This window comes from Haliotis rufescens, unplaced genomic scaffold (genome assembly GCF_023055435.1).
Source record: "Haliotis rufescens isolate VD_foot unplaced genomic scaffold, xgHalRufe1.0.p SCAF_10, whole genome shotgun sequence".
NCBI classification, from domain to species: Eukaryota; Metazoa; Mollusca; class Gastropoda; order Lepetellida; family Haliotidae; genus Haliotis; species Haliotis rufescens.
The window spans coordinates 28,049,827-28,066,441 of NW_025963780.1; the positions used below are offsets into that span (position 1 = coordinate 28,049,827).

At 40.2% G+C, this 16,615-nt stretch overlaps 1 protein-coding gene across 1 annotated transcript in view; it reads left to right on the plus strand.

Annotated features, from left to right (window-relative positions):
• The first annotated feature begins 12,734 nt into the window (after positions 1 to 12,734).
• Positions 12,735 to 16,615, plus strand: part of LOC124135045 (mucin-5AC-like) — a 50,107-nt gene continuing 46,226 nt past the window's right edge. Inside the window, exons 1-3 of the mRNA XM_048389099.1 lie at positions 12,735 to 12,881; positions 14,899 to 14,921; positions 16,319 to 16,403. Coding sequence (XP_048245056.1) covers positions 12,820 to 12,881; positions 14,899 to 14,921; positions 16,319 to 16,403 — 170 coding nt within the window. The 5' untranslated portion in view covers positions 12,735 to 12,819. The remainder of the gene's footprint in view (positions 12,882 to 14,898; positions 14,922 to 16,318; positions 16,404 to 16,615) is intronic.

A 16,615-nucleotide genomic window follows, 5' to 3' on the forward strand; every position in this document is an offset into this window, starting at 1 on the left:
ACCTCCAACAGTGTTTAGTCACAAGATATCATTTCCTTTGCGCACAGCCACTAAAGGTGTGGCTGAATGAAATACACATTGTTATTTGCTTGTTTGTTTAACGCCGCTGTCAGCAATATTCATGCTATGTCAAGACAGCCTGTTAACAGTCGACTCTTGACCAGGCAAATGAGTGAATGATACAATGAGCACGATAATGGGGTACGATTGCTTTGTTTGTTTCGTGTTCAACGCCGCGTACTCGCAATCACGTCACGGAACCTGTTCAGTTGATACCTGTTGTCTTAAGCAGAGTTCACTGGGGACCCGGATTCTACCTGGCGTTCTCTTATCGCACCTCGAAATCATTATACCTGGAAAACCAAACGCTATATATCGGTTTAGCTGGGGAATTCCCGTTTCGGGGTAAAGGGTGTTAAACTAAATGAAGTACTACCCACTATGTTATATTAAACATAACAAACCATTTGTTTTACGAAATAATTATCACATCTGCGCACTGTCTTTAAACAGTTATTTTGGTCGACCTTGACATGCCATTTGACTCAAATTTCACTGAGGTAAACCCACTTCAACATTAAATTTTTATCCATGTATGCCCCCATATCGCATTGCATGTTTCGTTCTGCACGTATTACTGGTGTTATCCTTTAACATGTTTAGATTATTCGCAAAACTGCACTCCAGTAATCTCAAGTCTTCACTTGTGTCATATCACGTTCGGATCAAATTATATGGTTTAATCCTTTGTCATGCATGCTTGCAAGGAATTGCAGACTATAGTCTTCAGACTCCTGTCTCAATCCACCAGGTATGCCATCTGCGTCAATCCGTGTGTAGTATTGATCTACGCCTCCTTTGTCCTTTTAACTCCACTACAGGGGTCGTGGTGGGTATACTCATTTAAGTCGCTGTGTAGAATGGCGTTATTTTGGTGTAGCAAAACCTATGATTATGGGTCGAATCCTAGATTTGCTCTGGTCATGTTTCTAGATTTGACATGACCATACCTCACTCACTCACGTCCACTCACTCACTCACTCACTCACTCACTCACTCACTCCCTCACTCACTCACTCATCCACTCACTCACTCACTTACCCACGTACTCACATCCACTCACTCACTCGCTCACTACGAATAATTAACACCCGCATTACAGAAATTGTTTAACCTAATTCAGTTGACTATGTTTTAACTAATTTTAGAATTTGATTATTGATGGTATTAATAGTCTTCTGCTCACCTTGAACAATCGTCGCCATGATATGGCTGAAATATTGTCGATATGATTTTAAACTTTCACTCACTTGAACAATCGAAAATCGAATCGAAAGCGGCTTCAACTAAAAGCCGGTAATAAAGAAGAATAACTATATCGAGACGGGCATATTTTTTAATGTTTAATAGTGCCGATAAGGATTTATTTTCTTTCTTCGTCTCAAAAGAATTAATTGAGTTCGAATTTGTGGGATTTCATTGCATTTACTTTTGTAAACAAATTCTCAAACCTTGACTCCTTCATGAATCAAAAACAATAGCTTGACATTGCAATAACAGAGACTCCAAGGTGCAAGGCAGTTGTATTGTGTTAGTAAAAGGGGGCTTTCTTGACATCGGTCACACGAACGCGGTGGGGTCAGACCTCCACTGACGATGTTAATGATTAGGGAGGGACTTCATGCCTGTATGTAACATAGAGATACCATGACAAGAGGCACTCCTCCACTCTGTCACCCCAGACATGAGCTGTTATCTGTGGGGCGGGACTACTTCATGGGTGACGTCAAACCCCAGCGGCATTCACGTGCTCAGAATTCAAGGAAGAGGGTGTTGTTTTCCGTCACTTATGGAAATATGTATAATATTTGAAAAATGTAATCTTAATAATAATAACATAAAACAATTTACGATTCATTTTGAAACATGAAGTTTTTGCATGTTTTCATGTCACCATTTATATGAAATAATTTTCATAATTGTGTTTATCAATATTCTAAGACGAGACGTTTCTTAAGTGGTTTAAAGAATCCGGCGAAATTAAATACCGAAAAGGGCAAAAAAGCATATTTTTATTCTACTGAATGCAAACTTACGTTAACAAACAAAAACGAATTGTGCATCCAATCGATATAACTGTGGCAAAGGTTGCAATAGGTTTAAAGACGAGATAAGCTTCCTGACACTGCAGTCATAAAGGTTTACTTAGAAAACATTTTAAAGAACAAAAAACATGATGTGGGTCTTTTTAAAAATTGCGTACCGACAACGATCTTTTATTACAGGAATAGAATAACAGATAATTTATATAGAATGTACATGTATATATATTAATGAAAATGTTATACATTATATTATTATATTCATTAGTGCCGCTACATACAGGAGAACACTACGTAATGTGGCTGGTGGGTGGTGACAGTGGTTTGCAAATGTCACCCAGCTGCTATATATTACGTTACTCCTTTATGCAAGCCACAAAAATGTTCCAAGAAATTTGTATATAATGGCGACACTCGGAATAGTACAATAGACTCTTCTTCCAGTAGCGATTTCTTTTGATTGTGGAAATGGCTTTTTCCGCTTTTTATCAAATAATGATGATACCAGATGTTCGGGAAAAGGTTGGACCGGTCACAAACACATGCAAAGGCAAGACAATTATTCACCTAAAAAAACACGGAGACACATGGTACAAGTCAGACAAGGAAACTGCATCAGGCATAAATGTTTCTGACTGATGCTTCAAATTTAGAAATGTCATCCACATGTCTACAATAAAAAGGGGGCACGGGTGGCCCAGTCGTCTAAGGCGCTGTGATTCGCTGTGCAGAGTTGCGTCCCTTGGACACACCAGAAAACTATGATTTTGGGCTCGAATCCCGGCTCGCCTCAATAATGTTTCTAGGTTTGTCAGCACCATACCCGTGCTCGTGGGTTTCACCGAAGTGGTAAACGCCTTAGACCGGTAGGAAGGTACGACCATTGATATTGGTGAAATTAGAGTGTCTCAACTTGTAGGAAACAAACATTGTGCTACCCTATCTTAAAAAAACAATATGTACGGGTAATATATAGAATAACTTCCCAACTGGGAATTAATATAAGGATTAGCTGTCCCGCGCGAAATAATTGCTGACTGTAAAAATGTAATGAACTAGGGACAAATAGTCCGTACTACCTCTATTTTGTAATTAGTCCAATTGATTTTTATTACATTTATATATTACTACTTACCGATATTAATCTTACTACACAGGGGCGGTAGGGTGGCCGAGTGGCTGAAGACGAGGGTTCGTTTTCCCACATACAATATGTAAAACCCATTTTTGGTGTCCCCCGCAGTGATATTACTGGAATATTCCTTAAAAGGCGTAAAACATTACTCATTCACTCACTAACGAATTGTTTGTGCTTATTTATAGCAGTAAATGTATTCAGCAAGAAATCAATCATAAAATTACAGTTAAACAAAAAATAAATTCGAACAAGAAAAGACAATCCACAAAATAATAACCAGTTTGTGTCACATCAATACCATCGTCGAACTACACGCAAGCAAACCAGCGTGAATGTGTCTGTGTATTGGGTTTCACCAAAAAAATTATGGGAATCGAACCCGGGCTTTTAGCTTGACGAGCGAACACTTTCACCATAAGGCTACCCTACCGCCCGCTAGCCAAACAGAAGGGTGACTATGTTTCACGCTCGGTCATCTGTGAGTGCAAAAACATTGTATACTTTATTGTCAAAATATCAAACAGATATTCCTCTTAATGCGTCAATAGGTATGATAACGAAGGAATGCGAACACTTGAGTACCAATTAATATTCACTTTGGGGGATTCAAACAGCTTTTGACGCATTTAGAAATAATAAGAGCTTACATATCCGTCGTTCTGAATGGCTGGATGCTTGAAGGCGAGGTGATCGTCTCAGCAACTGCTATGAAGATCCGTTCGTGTAAATAAGAGGATAGTAAACAGGCAGGGGGTAATGCGCTGAAGGAATTGTTTAATATGACGGCTTGAGGATATTGAGAAACACCACGAACCTGTATATTCAAGTATATCAATTGGATACTTACGACTTAGCTATACTTGCAAACGAGACACGAGTAGTAAAGAAAAAACATGAATTCTTTTGCGCTTTATGTTTTGAATGATTAAAAATAAGGTAAAACATGCAAAATGAAGTGTTAAATGTTTTTTTAACGAAATGTATCCTATAACTTCGCAATATATTGATTTTGCTTGATCTTGCTTTCTGTAATAAGTTAACAAAAAAATAGGTCAAGACTTATCCCAACTGACTTATCTAACACACTGCGCGCCCATTAGCCCGTGATTTAGTGTTTTCTGTTGATATAGATGTATATAACATGATATTATTAATTAGAATTTATTAATAACAATTGGCATTGGTCCGAAACTCAAATCAAAGCCATTTTTGCACCTTCTATATGCAAATGATAGATGCAAATAAGTTTTGTATGTATGATACATATATTTCCTCTAAGTTTACTAGAGATAATTGAAGTGGATATATCATAAATGAAGTTTTCAATGTGTTCAGTTGTGTATATTAGAGAGAGAGAGAGAGAGTATGGTTTTACGCCGCTTTTAGCAATATTCCAGCAATATCACGGCGGGGGACACCAGAAATGGGCTTCACACATTGTACCAATGTCGGGAATCGTACCCGGGTCTTCGGCGTGACGAGCGAACGCTTTAACCACTAGGCTACCCGACCGCCCCTAATAAATGCTATGAAGCAGAGAACATATATATGTATCTTTAAGAACAACAAAAGCAATAAGATAACAAAGGTGAAAACTTTAAAAGAGAAGCGAACAGATAATTTGTGCGGATTATCGAGGTATTGCTGTATGATATGTTTTTGGACAGGGGATAATAAAAGCAGACCACATTTTGGGTTCACATTTTCATATGTAAATGTATTCATAGAGCAAGTGTTTGCAATTGTTACACGACTATTAGTGTTGTTATTTCTGGAAGTGCCGGATAGCAACATGTCTAGACTAAAGGGTTTACCCGGCAGCCATTAAGCGCTGGCCAATACATGCTGTTGGCTAATTACGGATCAAATCACATTTCCAATGGTATGAAGTTATGTTAATGGTAGAGCTCCAGAACGACCAAGCGCTACGAGGTCCTGAGAGATTCGGGAGCACAATACGTCCCTAAAGGTTAATTCGTGCCGTATAAGGTCATTAAAATGGGTAATAGTGACACACTCATCTCAGGCGGTGCGAATCGCTATGCAGAGTTGCGTCCCTTAGACGTGCCAGGGGTCTTTGATCGTCGGTTCTAATCCCAGTTTTCAAACAAACATCAAGCTCATGTTTATAGCAAAGTAAGTAAATGTTGTTTAACGCGGTAATCAGCAATATTCGGCAAAATAACCGAGTCAAAATCAGGTAAACCAGTGACTGAAAGAATGAGCAACGTCCTAAGCCATGAAGACTACTGTCCGTCGGACCAGCTTGAAAAAACACCAACTCTGTATTCACTAAATCCGATGTATCAGAAAACAAGGGAAAGAAGTGTGTATTTCACTGTATTATATTTCACAATATTTACCTACTGTTTTGTTTGTCTGTGATTTCAAACAGCACTCGCATTATTTCATTTTTCCAAAATCATAAGAAATGTCTACTAAGATCCGAGTCCATTGTATGTTTCCGACTATATCTTATGCATGTGTTTATGAATCACTAGATTGTTACAGTGGTGATACCCAGTATTTGCAAGGAGATGAGCCTATTCTGCCCCACCGGGGTCACTCGTCGCAAACACATGCAAGGGCAAGTCAATTGTTCACGGGAGTACAAGTCAAAATAGGGAATGTCATCGGATATCATTTTGGTCGCTAATGCGTCAAATTTGGAAATATCCTCCACATATGTACTTGAAATGCTGTTCAAAGACGTTAAACTCATTCAAAAAATATAGGATATAGTCATTATAAGGCTGGGGAGGAATCGTGGACTAGTTCGTACCTGCGGACGGACTTACTACAGTAAGCTACGTTTATAACGCACACGCTTATATCGAACTGACGGTTAAAACGAACTTATTTTTTGTCCCCGTCACTGCTATATCGATGGTGTACATATGCTTATAACGAACTAGGGTTATAACGAACTAACATTAGTTGCCCCTTTGAGTTCGTTATAACCGTAGTTAGTTGTACCTTTCTAGGAAAGCTCAAAGTAAATATACTTGCGACTCCAAAATGAACATTTCAGTGCTGTCAGTACCACAAGGACTCCCTCGCTTAGCTTTCTTCATTATCAAATTCTTGTTAACTGACGGAGGCTCCGCACAGTAAACAATGGATCTAAACTCATCGAACTTTCTGTTCGTCATTTTCCCTCCGCGGTCGGACCTTTCATCTGGCTACGTCCAGCCATAAATCACAATGTCAACTATATTTGACTGTGGGTGCGAACGACTCTCAATCGTCAGGGGTACAACATGGCGCTGAGAGTCTGTATTTGCAAAGCTCTCCTTGTCGAGGCGAAGCAGACCTTCTGTTATGTCGGAGTCTTGTTAGAATGATTGAAATCAAATTGCTTTTATATATTACTTTTTTTAAAACGGCGGCAACTGGAATGGCTTATTGTGTTTAACGATTGAGTGCAATGGTATATTAGCTCTGGTAATGGTATTGTGAATAGTCGTGCGTGATGAATTGATTACATGGAGGTGGGCCGTACAGTAACCTGCAAACAACATTTTGATAAAAGATTTTTTTTTAAATGGATGAAATAGTATTTTTCGCCTTCGTTGACATACATTTCTTGGAGCGATAGAACAAAGAAAGGTCGGGAATTAAGTGCACACTGTATTTTTTGCTACGTGTGAGTCTATGTGAACAGTCTATGAAAATTTACACACAAATCTTTCTCTTTTCGTTTTTCTGCTTAATCCGAGTTTTGGGTCGTACAAAACGTCAGAAAACCTCTTAATAATGATGTCTTGTGGATTCCAGGGCTAAACTGGAATGATCTCCTCTTGTGGATTCCAGGACTGAATTTGTTCCAATACCATACATGTAGAGTGAGTGAGTGAGTTGGGTTTAACGCCGCTTTTAACAGTATTCCAGTTATATCGCGGCGTGTCAGCTTAATGTGGGAGGAAAGCCCGAAGTGATGCAGGTCTCAGACGTTTACCACTTCGGTGAAACCCATGAGCACGGGTATGGTGCTGACAAACCTATAAACATAATTGGGGCGAACCGGGATTCGAACCCACAATCATAGGTTTCTGGCATGCCCAAGGGACGCAACTCTGCACAGCGAATCGCGGCGCCTTAGACGACTGGGCCACCCGTGCCCCCCCCCCCCCCCCCCCCCCCCCCCCCCCCCCCCCATACATGTAGAGCCGACTATAGTCCTCGCCCTTTGAAATAGAAGCACAAAATATCGCGTTGATTTGTTAACAGAGATAGCTTTTGTTTGTTTTGTTTGCTTGTTCTTTGACGCCGCACTCAGCAATATTCAAGCTTTGTGACGGCGGTCTGGACCAGATAATCCAGTGATTGATATCATGAGCATCGATCTACGCAATTGGGATACGGTGACATGCATCAACAAAGTCAGCGAGCCTGACCACCCGATCCCGTTAGTCGCCTCTTACGACAAGCATAGTCGCCTTTTACGGCAAGCATGGGTTGCTGAAGACCTATTCTACCCCGGATCTTTACGAAGAAAGCAACATGTGTGCTAATACTTATAAAGGGAAAGGGGCGGTGGGGTAGCCTATTGGTTAAAGCGTTCGCTCGTCACGCCGAAGACCCGGGTTCGATTCTCTACGTGGGTACAATGTGCGAAGCCCGTTTCTGGTGTCCACCGCCGTGATATTGCTGGAATATTGCTAAAAGCGGCGTAAAACCATACTAACTCACTCACTCACTTATTAAGGGAAAACAAGCCATTCCGCCGATACGAAATAATAGTAACAGTAAAGACAAAAATTGTGAAGTGGGCTTTAAAAGAAATATCCATTTTCTTCATGACTGAAGTTTGATCTCGTGATTAATATCCGGGTAAGCTTCTGTAGTCAGGTGACCCGATTATGTTTATAGGTTTGTCAGCATCCTACCCGTGCTCGTGGGTTTAACCGAAGTGGTAAACGTCTGAGACCTGCATCACTTCGAGCTTTCCTCCCACATTAAGATGACACGCCGCGATATAACTGGAATACTGTTAAAAGCGGCGTTAAACCCAACTCACTCACTCCATCCTTACATGTTACTATTAGAAAACGTCAATCTTCCTCCCTCATCAATCTGACAAACTGACGCCGTAATATACTTGGAATAATGTTCAAAGCGGCGTTAAACCAAACTTACTCACACACTCCCTTGACTCAAACAATGCACAATTTCTTTTTTTGACTAACATATCCTAACACGTCCGCTGCTTCCTAGAGTCAGTGTATTGTTTAGGAGTTTATGTACAGTAAACTACGTTTATAACGAACACGCTTATAACGAACTGACTGATATAACGAACTTATTTCTTAGACCAGGCCATTTGTTGTATACATGCCTTTAACGAACTACGGTTATTACGAACTAAAATTAGTGGTCCCTTTGAGTTCGTTATAACCGTAATTAACTGTATTAAGAGTAGGTAACTCTAAATATTTGTCTGTTATTAATACTTTCGGTTTGAGTGAGTGAGTGAGTATGGTTTTACGCCGCTTTTAGCAATATTCCAACAATATCACGGCGGGGGACACCAGTAATGGGCTTCACACATTGTACCCATGTCGGGAATCGAACCCGGGTCTTCGGCGTGTCGAGCGAACGCTCTAACCACTAGGCTACCCGACCGCCCCCTTTCGGTTTGAACGAATACTACGTATTTGCTGGAGGCTGTTATGATTTAGTAACCTCTATCGAAACTCTCTATAGTTCAGCATATTATCGATGTTAATAAACTATCGACATTATATTGACGCCGATATATTAACACTGGTCTAATTAATCCTTCTGTTAGGAATGTTACGTTACATAAAGCAGGCACGCCCAACACTAATTACAGAATCATTATGTTTGAAAAAAACAAAATGAACATGCTTAAGTACATAATTAATATGTCATATAAAAATACATTGTTACCTGCATCATTAGGAAGTATTTACGGAGTTCGACAGTGTCTTTAGAGTAAGTGAGTGAGTGAGTATGGTTTAACGCCGCTTTTAGCAATATTCCAGGAATATCACGGCGGGGTACACCAGAAATGGGCTTCACACATTGTACCCATGTCGGGAATCGAACCCGGGACTTCGGCGTGACGAGCGAACGCTTTAACCACTTGGCTACCCGACCGTCCCCAGTGTCTTTAGAGGTTGCTGTGGTATTCACAAACTATGAAAATATCTCACGTATATTACCTCATAGATAGCGTAAACAGTACGGCGATGTAATAGTCTAGTAGTTAAAGCGTTCGGTCGTCACGCCGAAGGCCAGGGTTCGAATCCTAACTTGGGTACTACTTCTGATGTGCCCCTCCGTGATCTTGTTCGAATATTGCTAAAAGCGGCGTAAAGATATACTCACCCAATCTATACTGCAGATATAATAAGTTAGTTTTCAAAAGCGCGTTTAAAGTAATCATTCAGAGGTCAATGCAAGTGGTGAATAATAACAAAATCAAGCAAGCATTTTTTTGTTATTGATGGAACACGGTTTTTTCTAAACAGGATCTTAACTGGTAGTTATAACACTGGTGCCATGTGGAGAACGGGACTTCCACTGTGACGTATTGGGATCACGTGTTACATTAGGTCTTCCAGACTTTGGGTATCTCTCAATGTTTTCCTTTAAAGTACGTTACATTGTTACAGTTTCTGCGTAACCATTTGTTGTTTTGATCGATACTCTGATGACAACAATGTATTCAACGCATCCCTTCTTTGTTTTTCAAGCCAATAGTGAGATTTCTTATTTTCAAAAAAAAGGTATTGATAGATTGACCGAGACTGAACTTCGAGATACCCGATTTCGACATAATGATTTTATATATGATTGAACGGTGTATATCGAGGTAAAGGTCTCAGGAAACGTCCTTCAACAGAAACATATCGAAAAACACAATAAACAAAATTGAACTGTATGCGGTAGACGTTCGCTCCATAGGTGCAGGGGCGGTCGGGTAGCCTAGTGGTTAAAGCGTTCGCTCGTCACGCCGAAGACCCGGGTTCGATTCCCGACATGGGTACAATGTGTGAAGCCCATTTCTGGTGTTCCCCGCCGTGATATTGCTGGAATATTGCTAAAAGCGGCGTAAAACCATACTCACTCACTCACTCCATAGGTGCAGTGTTTCATCATACACGATGTGACCAGGTGGTGCACGTCATAGATGCAACTGGTTTATGTGATGTTTTACCTATGACGTTTGTTCTCTAATTGTATCATATGAACCCACGTTGGTCTGAGTTATGGGGATTCAACAGGAGACTGGATGGGTGAATGAGTGAGAAGTACTTTGTTATAACACGGCGTGTCAGCTTGATGTTCACGATAGCCCGCAGTCATGCCGTTGTGCCATGTTGGTGAAATCCGTGAGTACAAGGGGCACGGGTGGCCCAGTCGTCTAAGGCGACGCGATTCCCTGTGCAGAGTTGCGTCCCTTGGGCATGCCAGAAACCTATGATTGCGGGTTCGAATCCCGGTTCCCCCCGATTATATTTCTAGGCTTGTCAGCACCATACCCGTGCTCGTGGGTTTCACCGAAGTGGTAAACGTCTGAGACCTGGATCACTTCGGGCTTTTCTCCCACATTAAGGTGACACGCCGCGATATAACTGGAATACTGTTAAAAGCGGCGTTAAACCCAACTCGCTCACTCCATCCTTACGTTTTACTATTAGAAAACGTCAATCTTGGACTACGCAGCTCATGTCCCTACAGACATGTATATGTATTAAATGGACGCGAGAATATAGTGAGTGAGTAGGGGTTCACGCCGCTTTTAGCAATATTCCAGCAATATCACGGCGGGGGACACCAGAAATGGGCTTCACACATTGTACCCATGTCGGGAATCGAACCCAGGTCTATGGCGTGACGGGCGAACGCTTTAACCACTAGGCTTAACGACCGCCCCGCGAGAATATAGTAATATATACCAGTAATATATGTTATTCTCCGATGACCTCACCTAACATAAGACAAATACAGTGCTAAGACGATGTTTCTTTTTAGGGGTTTATGTCAGAAGTTGGATGTCACCGTCAACAGAAATAAAGAGTGCCTAAACGTAAAACAACCCGATTAATCTTATATATAGATGATGTTATTCTTATACGTCGAGTCTGGATCAGACAAACCAGTGATTAGTATTATTAGCAATGCCCCACGCCGTCAAGGTACACTAACACACAAGCAACCAAGTCACCGAGCCTGACCACCCAATCCATTAAGGCGCTACTTACCACCCGCAGATGTTCCTGGACAGCCTCCGTGGTGTAGTGGTAGAGCGGAAGGTCCGGGATCGATCCCCGGCCCTGTGGGGTATTCATGTTCAAACTGTGGCGTGGTATCTCAATGGGCTGGCACTTAGTCGGCATTAGTCCGGACTAGTACAAGCACACACACACACACACACACACACACACACACACACACACACGTCGCTATATAAGTGCGATAATCTTGTTTGCGACGTTAAACCCCATTTCACCTCACCACCTCACGGATATTTTAAAAATCTCTGTCTTCTGTCGTTTCTAATTCGACGGATTGCGCAGATATTTCTTATGATTATGGAAATGTTTTTGTCTAATTTATTATAATTATAATAATTTACATTGGGGTGATTCCGTGAACCAAGCACACCAAGACGTTGAAATTAAGAACGGTTCTTCTTGAACGTTCAGAAATTCACCCCAAAGTGTACCCAATTGTACTGTGTAGGTGTGAGGCTGTCGTGTGGTCGGTCTTGTCGACGAAATGTCCGGGTATGTCCCGCTGGACACAAGTCAGGCAGTGCACTAACAGATTAAAAATCATATAGTCAACACAGCCCGTTACACACAGTGCGGACTGAAGGACAACATATGACATGAAAAACTACGTACAATATTAAGAGGCCACGAAGACCAAGTTAATGAAATATTTGCAGATAACATTTTAATTGACAAATGCATACAGTCACATTCTATCTTATCTCATGTGTATGTTTATTAATGTAAGGGATTTAAGGAGACGATTGATTTATCTTAAATAAAACGTCTTCACCTCACAAAGTCATACTTCATCTGTCATGTGATTATTGTGTGCAAAATATTGATAAGAAAGTATAAATGCCTCCCGGGGTTGATATAATGTTATCTAAATTAAGTTAATATTGTAGATAACAAACTGCCCTAAGCAAGCACATATCAACCGAAAAGTATACGTGAAATCATTATTTACGCAAATCGACAAAAACTTATAATCAATAGTTATATTTATCAAAATTAAAATAAGAACTGACGGTCAATAATAAATCTACTTTTTAATTGTAAACTCTTTTCAAAAGGTTTTACCTCGTAGACTAAAATGTTATCTGGAGTCTTTACTTGGAAACTGAGCAATGCCGCATGACGCCAGACAGCTGATCGCTGATTGGTCGTTCCATGCCAGTACTTACTGTATATAAGTTTGAGTATTCTAAAGGTAACTTCACACGCGCTTGGGCGCAAATTTGTCTCACGTTTTAGGCAGGTCTTTCATAGTTCGACATCAACAGAGACACAGCCAAAGGAATTTCGCAGCTGAAACTGTCAGCTTTTGGAAATGGCACCAGGTGCCTCTCTCAAGACCCTGTGTCTTGGCGCTCTGCTTTTCTCGGCCATCGAGTAAGTTCATATTATTATGTCATCAAAGATTTGGAGGTTATATTTTATAAACAACATATTTCTTGATATTTACTTTAAGAAAACACTTTCATATTTGTATCCGCTATTTGATACAGGTTTATGTATTTTTTCAGAATATATGTTGTACTTAAATCCTCCCACAGGTTTCTCGCTTCATGCCATTTATCAAAGAAATGTATAACACCAAGTTCAATAAGCGTCAGTTACGTTTTAGAAACTGCTATTTTCCTGAACCATATTCTCCAAAAAAATGTTCTTTGGCTATGGATTAACTGATTTTATCAAAAACTGACATGAAATAGAATATTTCTCTTTTGACGTCAGGCTTCGATATGGTACGATATACAAAATGTTGATTAATGAAGTTATCGAAATGTATATCACAATGAAAGTTTAATAAGCTATGGAATTCTTTAAATCCACGGTCATAAAAAGTGAAATAATGCTTTATAACGTGAGAAAAATGTACCAGCAGAACTTATTTCAAGTTTCGTTTTTACTCTGGTTTCTAGTTTTCTAGCTATAATGTAAGGATCAGTGATAATGTTGTGCTGTGTGCGGTAGTATGGGCGACTTAAATCATCATTATAAACTTCAATTTGTTAACATAATCTTTCTTTTTTTCATAAAAATAAAAAATGTATGTGCAGCAAACATTAATTTGCGAGATTAATTGAAATTTATTTTGAATTGATATTAGCCTCAATCGCATAATTTAAGTATACCCGTTACTGAAAAAGATCTCGACATAACAAATGACAAATTACTTGTTACTGGTTACAAAGGGAAAATATTTAAATTTAACATATAAAGTAGTACGCAAGTGCAAATGTTTTACGGTTTAGAAGAATGAAGCGTCTGTTTTCATTATGGATTTCCTACAAACAATTATACGATAGTCGAAATGGAGTTTTTCTGGATTAGATTTTGAACGTTTTTGTTTGGATTATAGATAAGGAATACGTTTCAATTCTCGTTTTTCTTTTCCATTGTATTTAAAAAATATAGAATACCTTTTATCTCTGTGAAATGCTCTTGATTGGATAAAATGGTGAATAGGATTTTCAAGTATCCAAGAAGCTAAGCAATCCCTATTGCCATCTCTCTGTGCATTGTAAGGTATGCGCGAAACCGTCAATTATCTGTAGTTAGTTCAATCAGGCACTCACTGCGTGTGATAAGCCAAGCGCAGGGGGAGGTTGGTGGTGGGAGGGTGGCCATGCCGTTATATGCAGTTTACATGCGGACGATTGTCGCGTCGGACCACTTTCTGTTGTCTTATGGTTTTACATATGACTCGTACTTTCATCACAAGTAATATACCACAACTGACTTCAACTGTTGACAAGACAATACCAACTTGAAATGTTGATTTTTAGCCTCACAACAGAAGACTTATCGTAAAACAAAATACAATTTTTTTTATTATAGCTATTTCTTTATCTCAAAACTGTTGTCATGGAAGGAAGTAACTTTCAGTTGCTCTTTTCAGATAACCTGTTTTAACTCACAAAGGTATCCTAGATTTTATTACGCATTTGGATGATTGTCCTGTTGGTGTAAATTTGCCTTAAGCTGCAGTGAATTTGTTTGGGAGTTTGCGAATCACATGGTTGTTTTATCGTGTGTTTCAAGTCAGACACCATGTTTGCTGTGGTTAATGAATAGCCACTAAAGAGTAAATTGGAATTTGAAAAGGTTAAATGAGATTGCGTGAATCGTTTATGCATTTTACAAGCAATGTGTGAGGGTGTTTAAGTGGCTAATGTGTCAATACTGCATACACTGCAGCGATGCCTGTGGAGAACTCCATCAGAAACATAGTTTCATAAATGCAGATAAACAGTTGCTTTTAATGATAACACCCTTCCCGAAAATGAAACCCCGCAGGGTTGATCCTGAGGTTTTATGACTTATCAGCAAGCTTTTTCTTTCCTACTGATAATGTTTGAACACTCAAGACAATCTTTATCAAGTTTTTTCAACCTGTTTACAGAGCCGCCAGAGTCAAGCGTCAAGGTAAGTTGTAACATTTTATGCACCTGAATTATGTATTTGTCGGTGGCACGGGTGGCCCAGTCGTCTGAGAAGCCGCAAATCTGTGTGAAAATTTACGTGCCGTTGACGTGACAGGAAATTATGATCGTGGGTTCGAATCCACCTTTCACTCTGATAATATTTCCAGGTTTGACACCATCAAATCCGTGGGTGGAAAACCTCTAAGACCTGCATCACTTCGGATCTTCCTCCCAAATCAAGTTTATATGCCGTGATGTAACTGAAATATTGTTCGAAGCGGCCATTTGTTTTGGTTGGTTGCTTTGTTGGTTAACGCCGCACTCAGCAATATTCCAGCTATATGACGGCGGTTTGTAAATAATCGAATCTGGACCAGACAATCCAGTGATTAACATCATGAGCATCGATCCAAATTGGGATCGATGACATGCATCAACCAAGTCAGCGAGCCCGACCACCCGATCCCGTTAGTCGCCTCTTTGTAATATACTTTGACATGTTTTGACGTTTTGTGACCAAGCAGGGCGAACATACCATTACGTGTGGCACAGAATACCAACTGAGAATTGTTAGCTATGCAACCTTTCACCACTTCTCAGAGCATGTGCGGCGTTAGATGTATATCTTTCCATGAGCGCATTTACATACTAATTTAGGAAATGTACGTCGATGACTCATCAATGCACATTGACAAACAAGGGAGCAGTACAGTTAATAGATTAGTTCTAGGGCAGGTTTAAGTATGTGAAATAAAAAGATGTTAAGTTCTCTTTGTCATGACTAATATGCACACAGTATTGGTAGTCTGAAGTTAGGTGAACGTCGCGTCCAAGATTATTGCACTTATTTAGCGACGTGTATAGACGTGTGTGTGTGTCGCTGCTTGTACTGGTCCGGTACTAATGTCGATTTTAATGTGCTAGCCGCCTGAGATAGGAGGCCGCAGTTAAACATGAATACCCCACTCAGACATAGTTTACTGACTCTGAGCCCAGCAGGCAGGGTAACAACAAGTACCATCTTTTAACGTCTTTTGGTATGACGCGGCCGGTGATCGAACCCCGGACCTTCTGCTCTCCGGACGGACGCTCTACCACAGAGGCGGTCATAGGTGGTCTGTAGATCCAGTTCATGGCGTTGTCAAGACAGGTTTCCTCTACCAACAAGACGGAGGGGAATACTTACATGCACGAGTAAACGTGTAATAGTTTAAGCTGTATATGTTACGTTTTAGATTCATAAAATTCGTCTACAGAAAAGAAACATGTATCTTACCTTATGAGGTTACTAAAATGTGTGACTGTTTCGTACCCGACAACGTGGGCGCACCGTGTCACGAACAATCTTTACCTCTACACGTGTAACTGTTTTGTATGTTCCTGTCTCGTCTATTTCAGCGGTAGGTAACTCTGCCTGTCAACCTTTACCTGCCCCCAACAACGGAAAGATCAACTGTGCCACCAGCCCCGATGGATTTGACTTGTAAGTAGAGGTCCTAGGCTGGGATGCACACAATGGCGCAAATGTAACCAACACATCCCATTTTAATTCTGGAAATCCATTTGTCCATACACTCTCGGTCGCTGTGACCAGTCTCGGACAAAGGTATTTACAAAATTGAAAATGCTAGTTTCATGAGTATGTACTAATGATGAAAAAATGAAAATGTATAAAAAAATTACTCCGGACCGAGC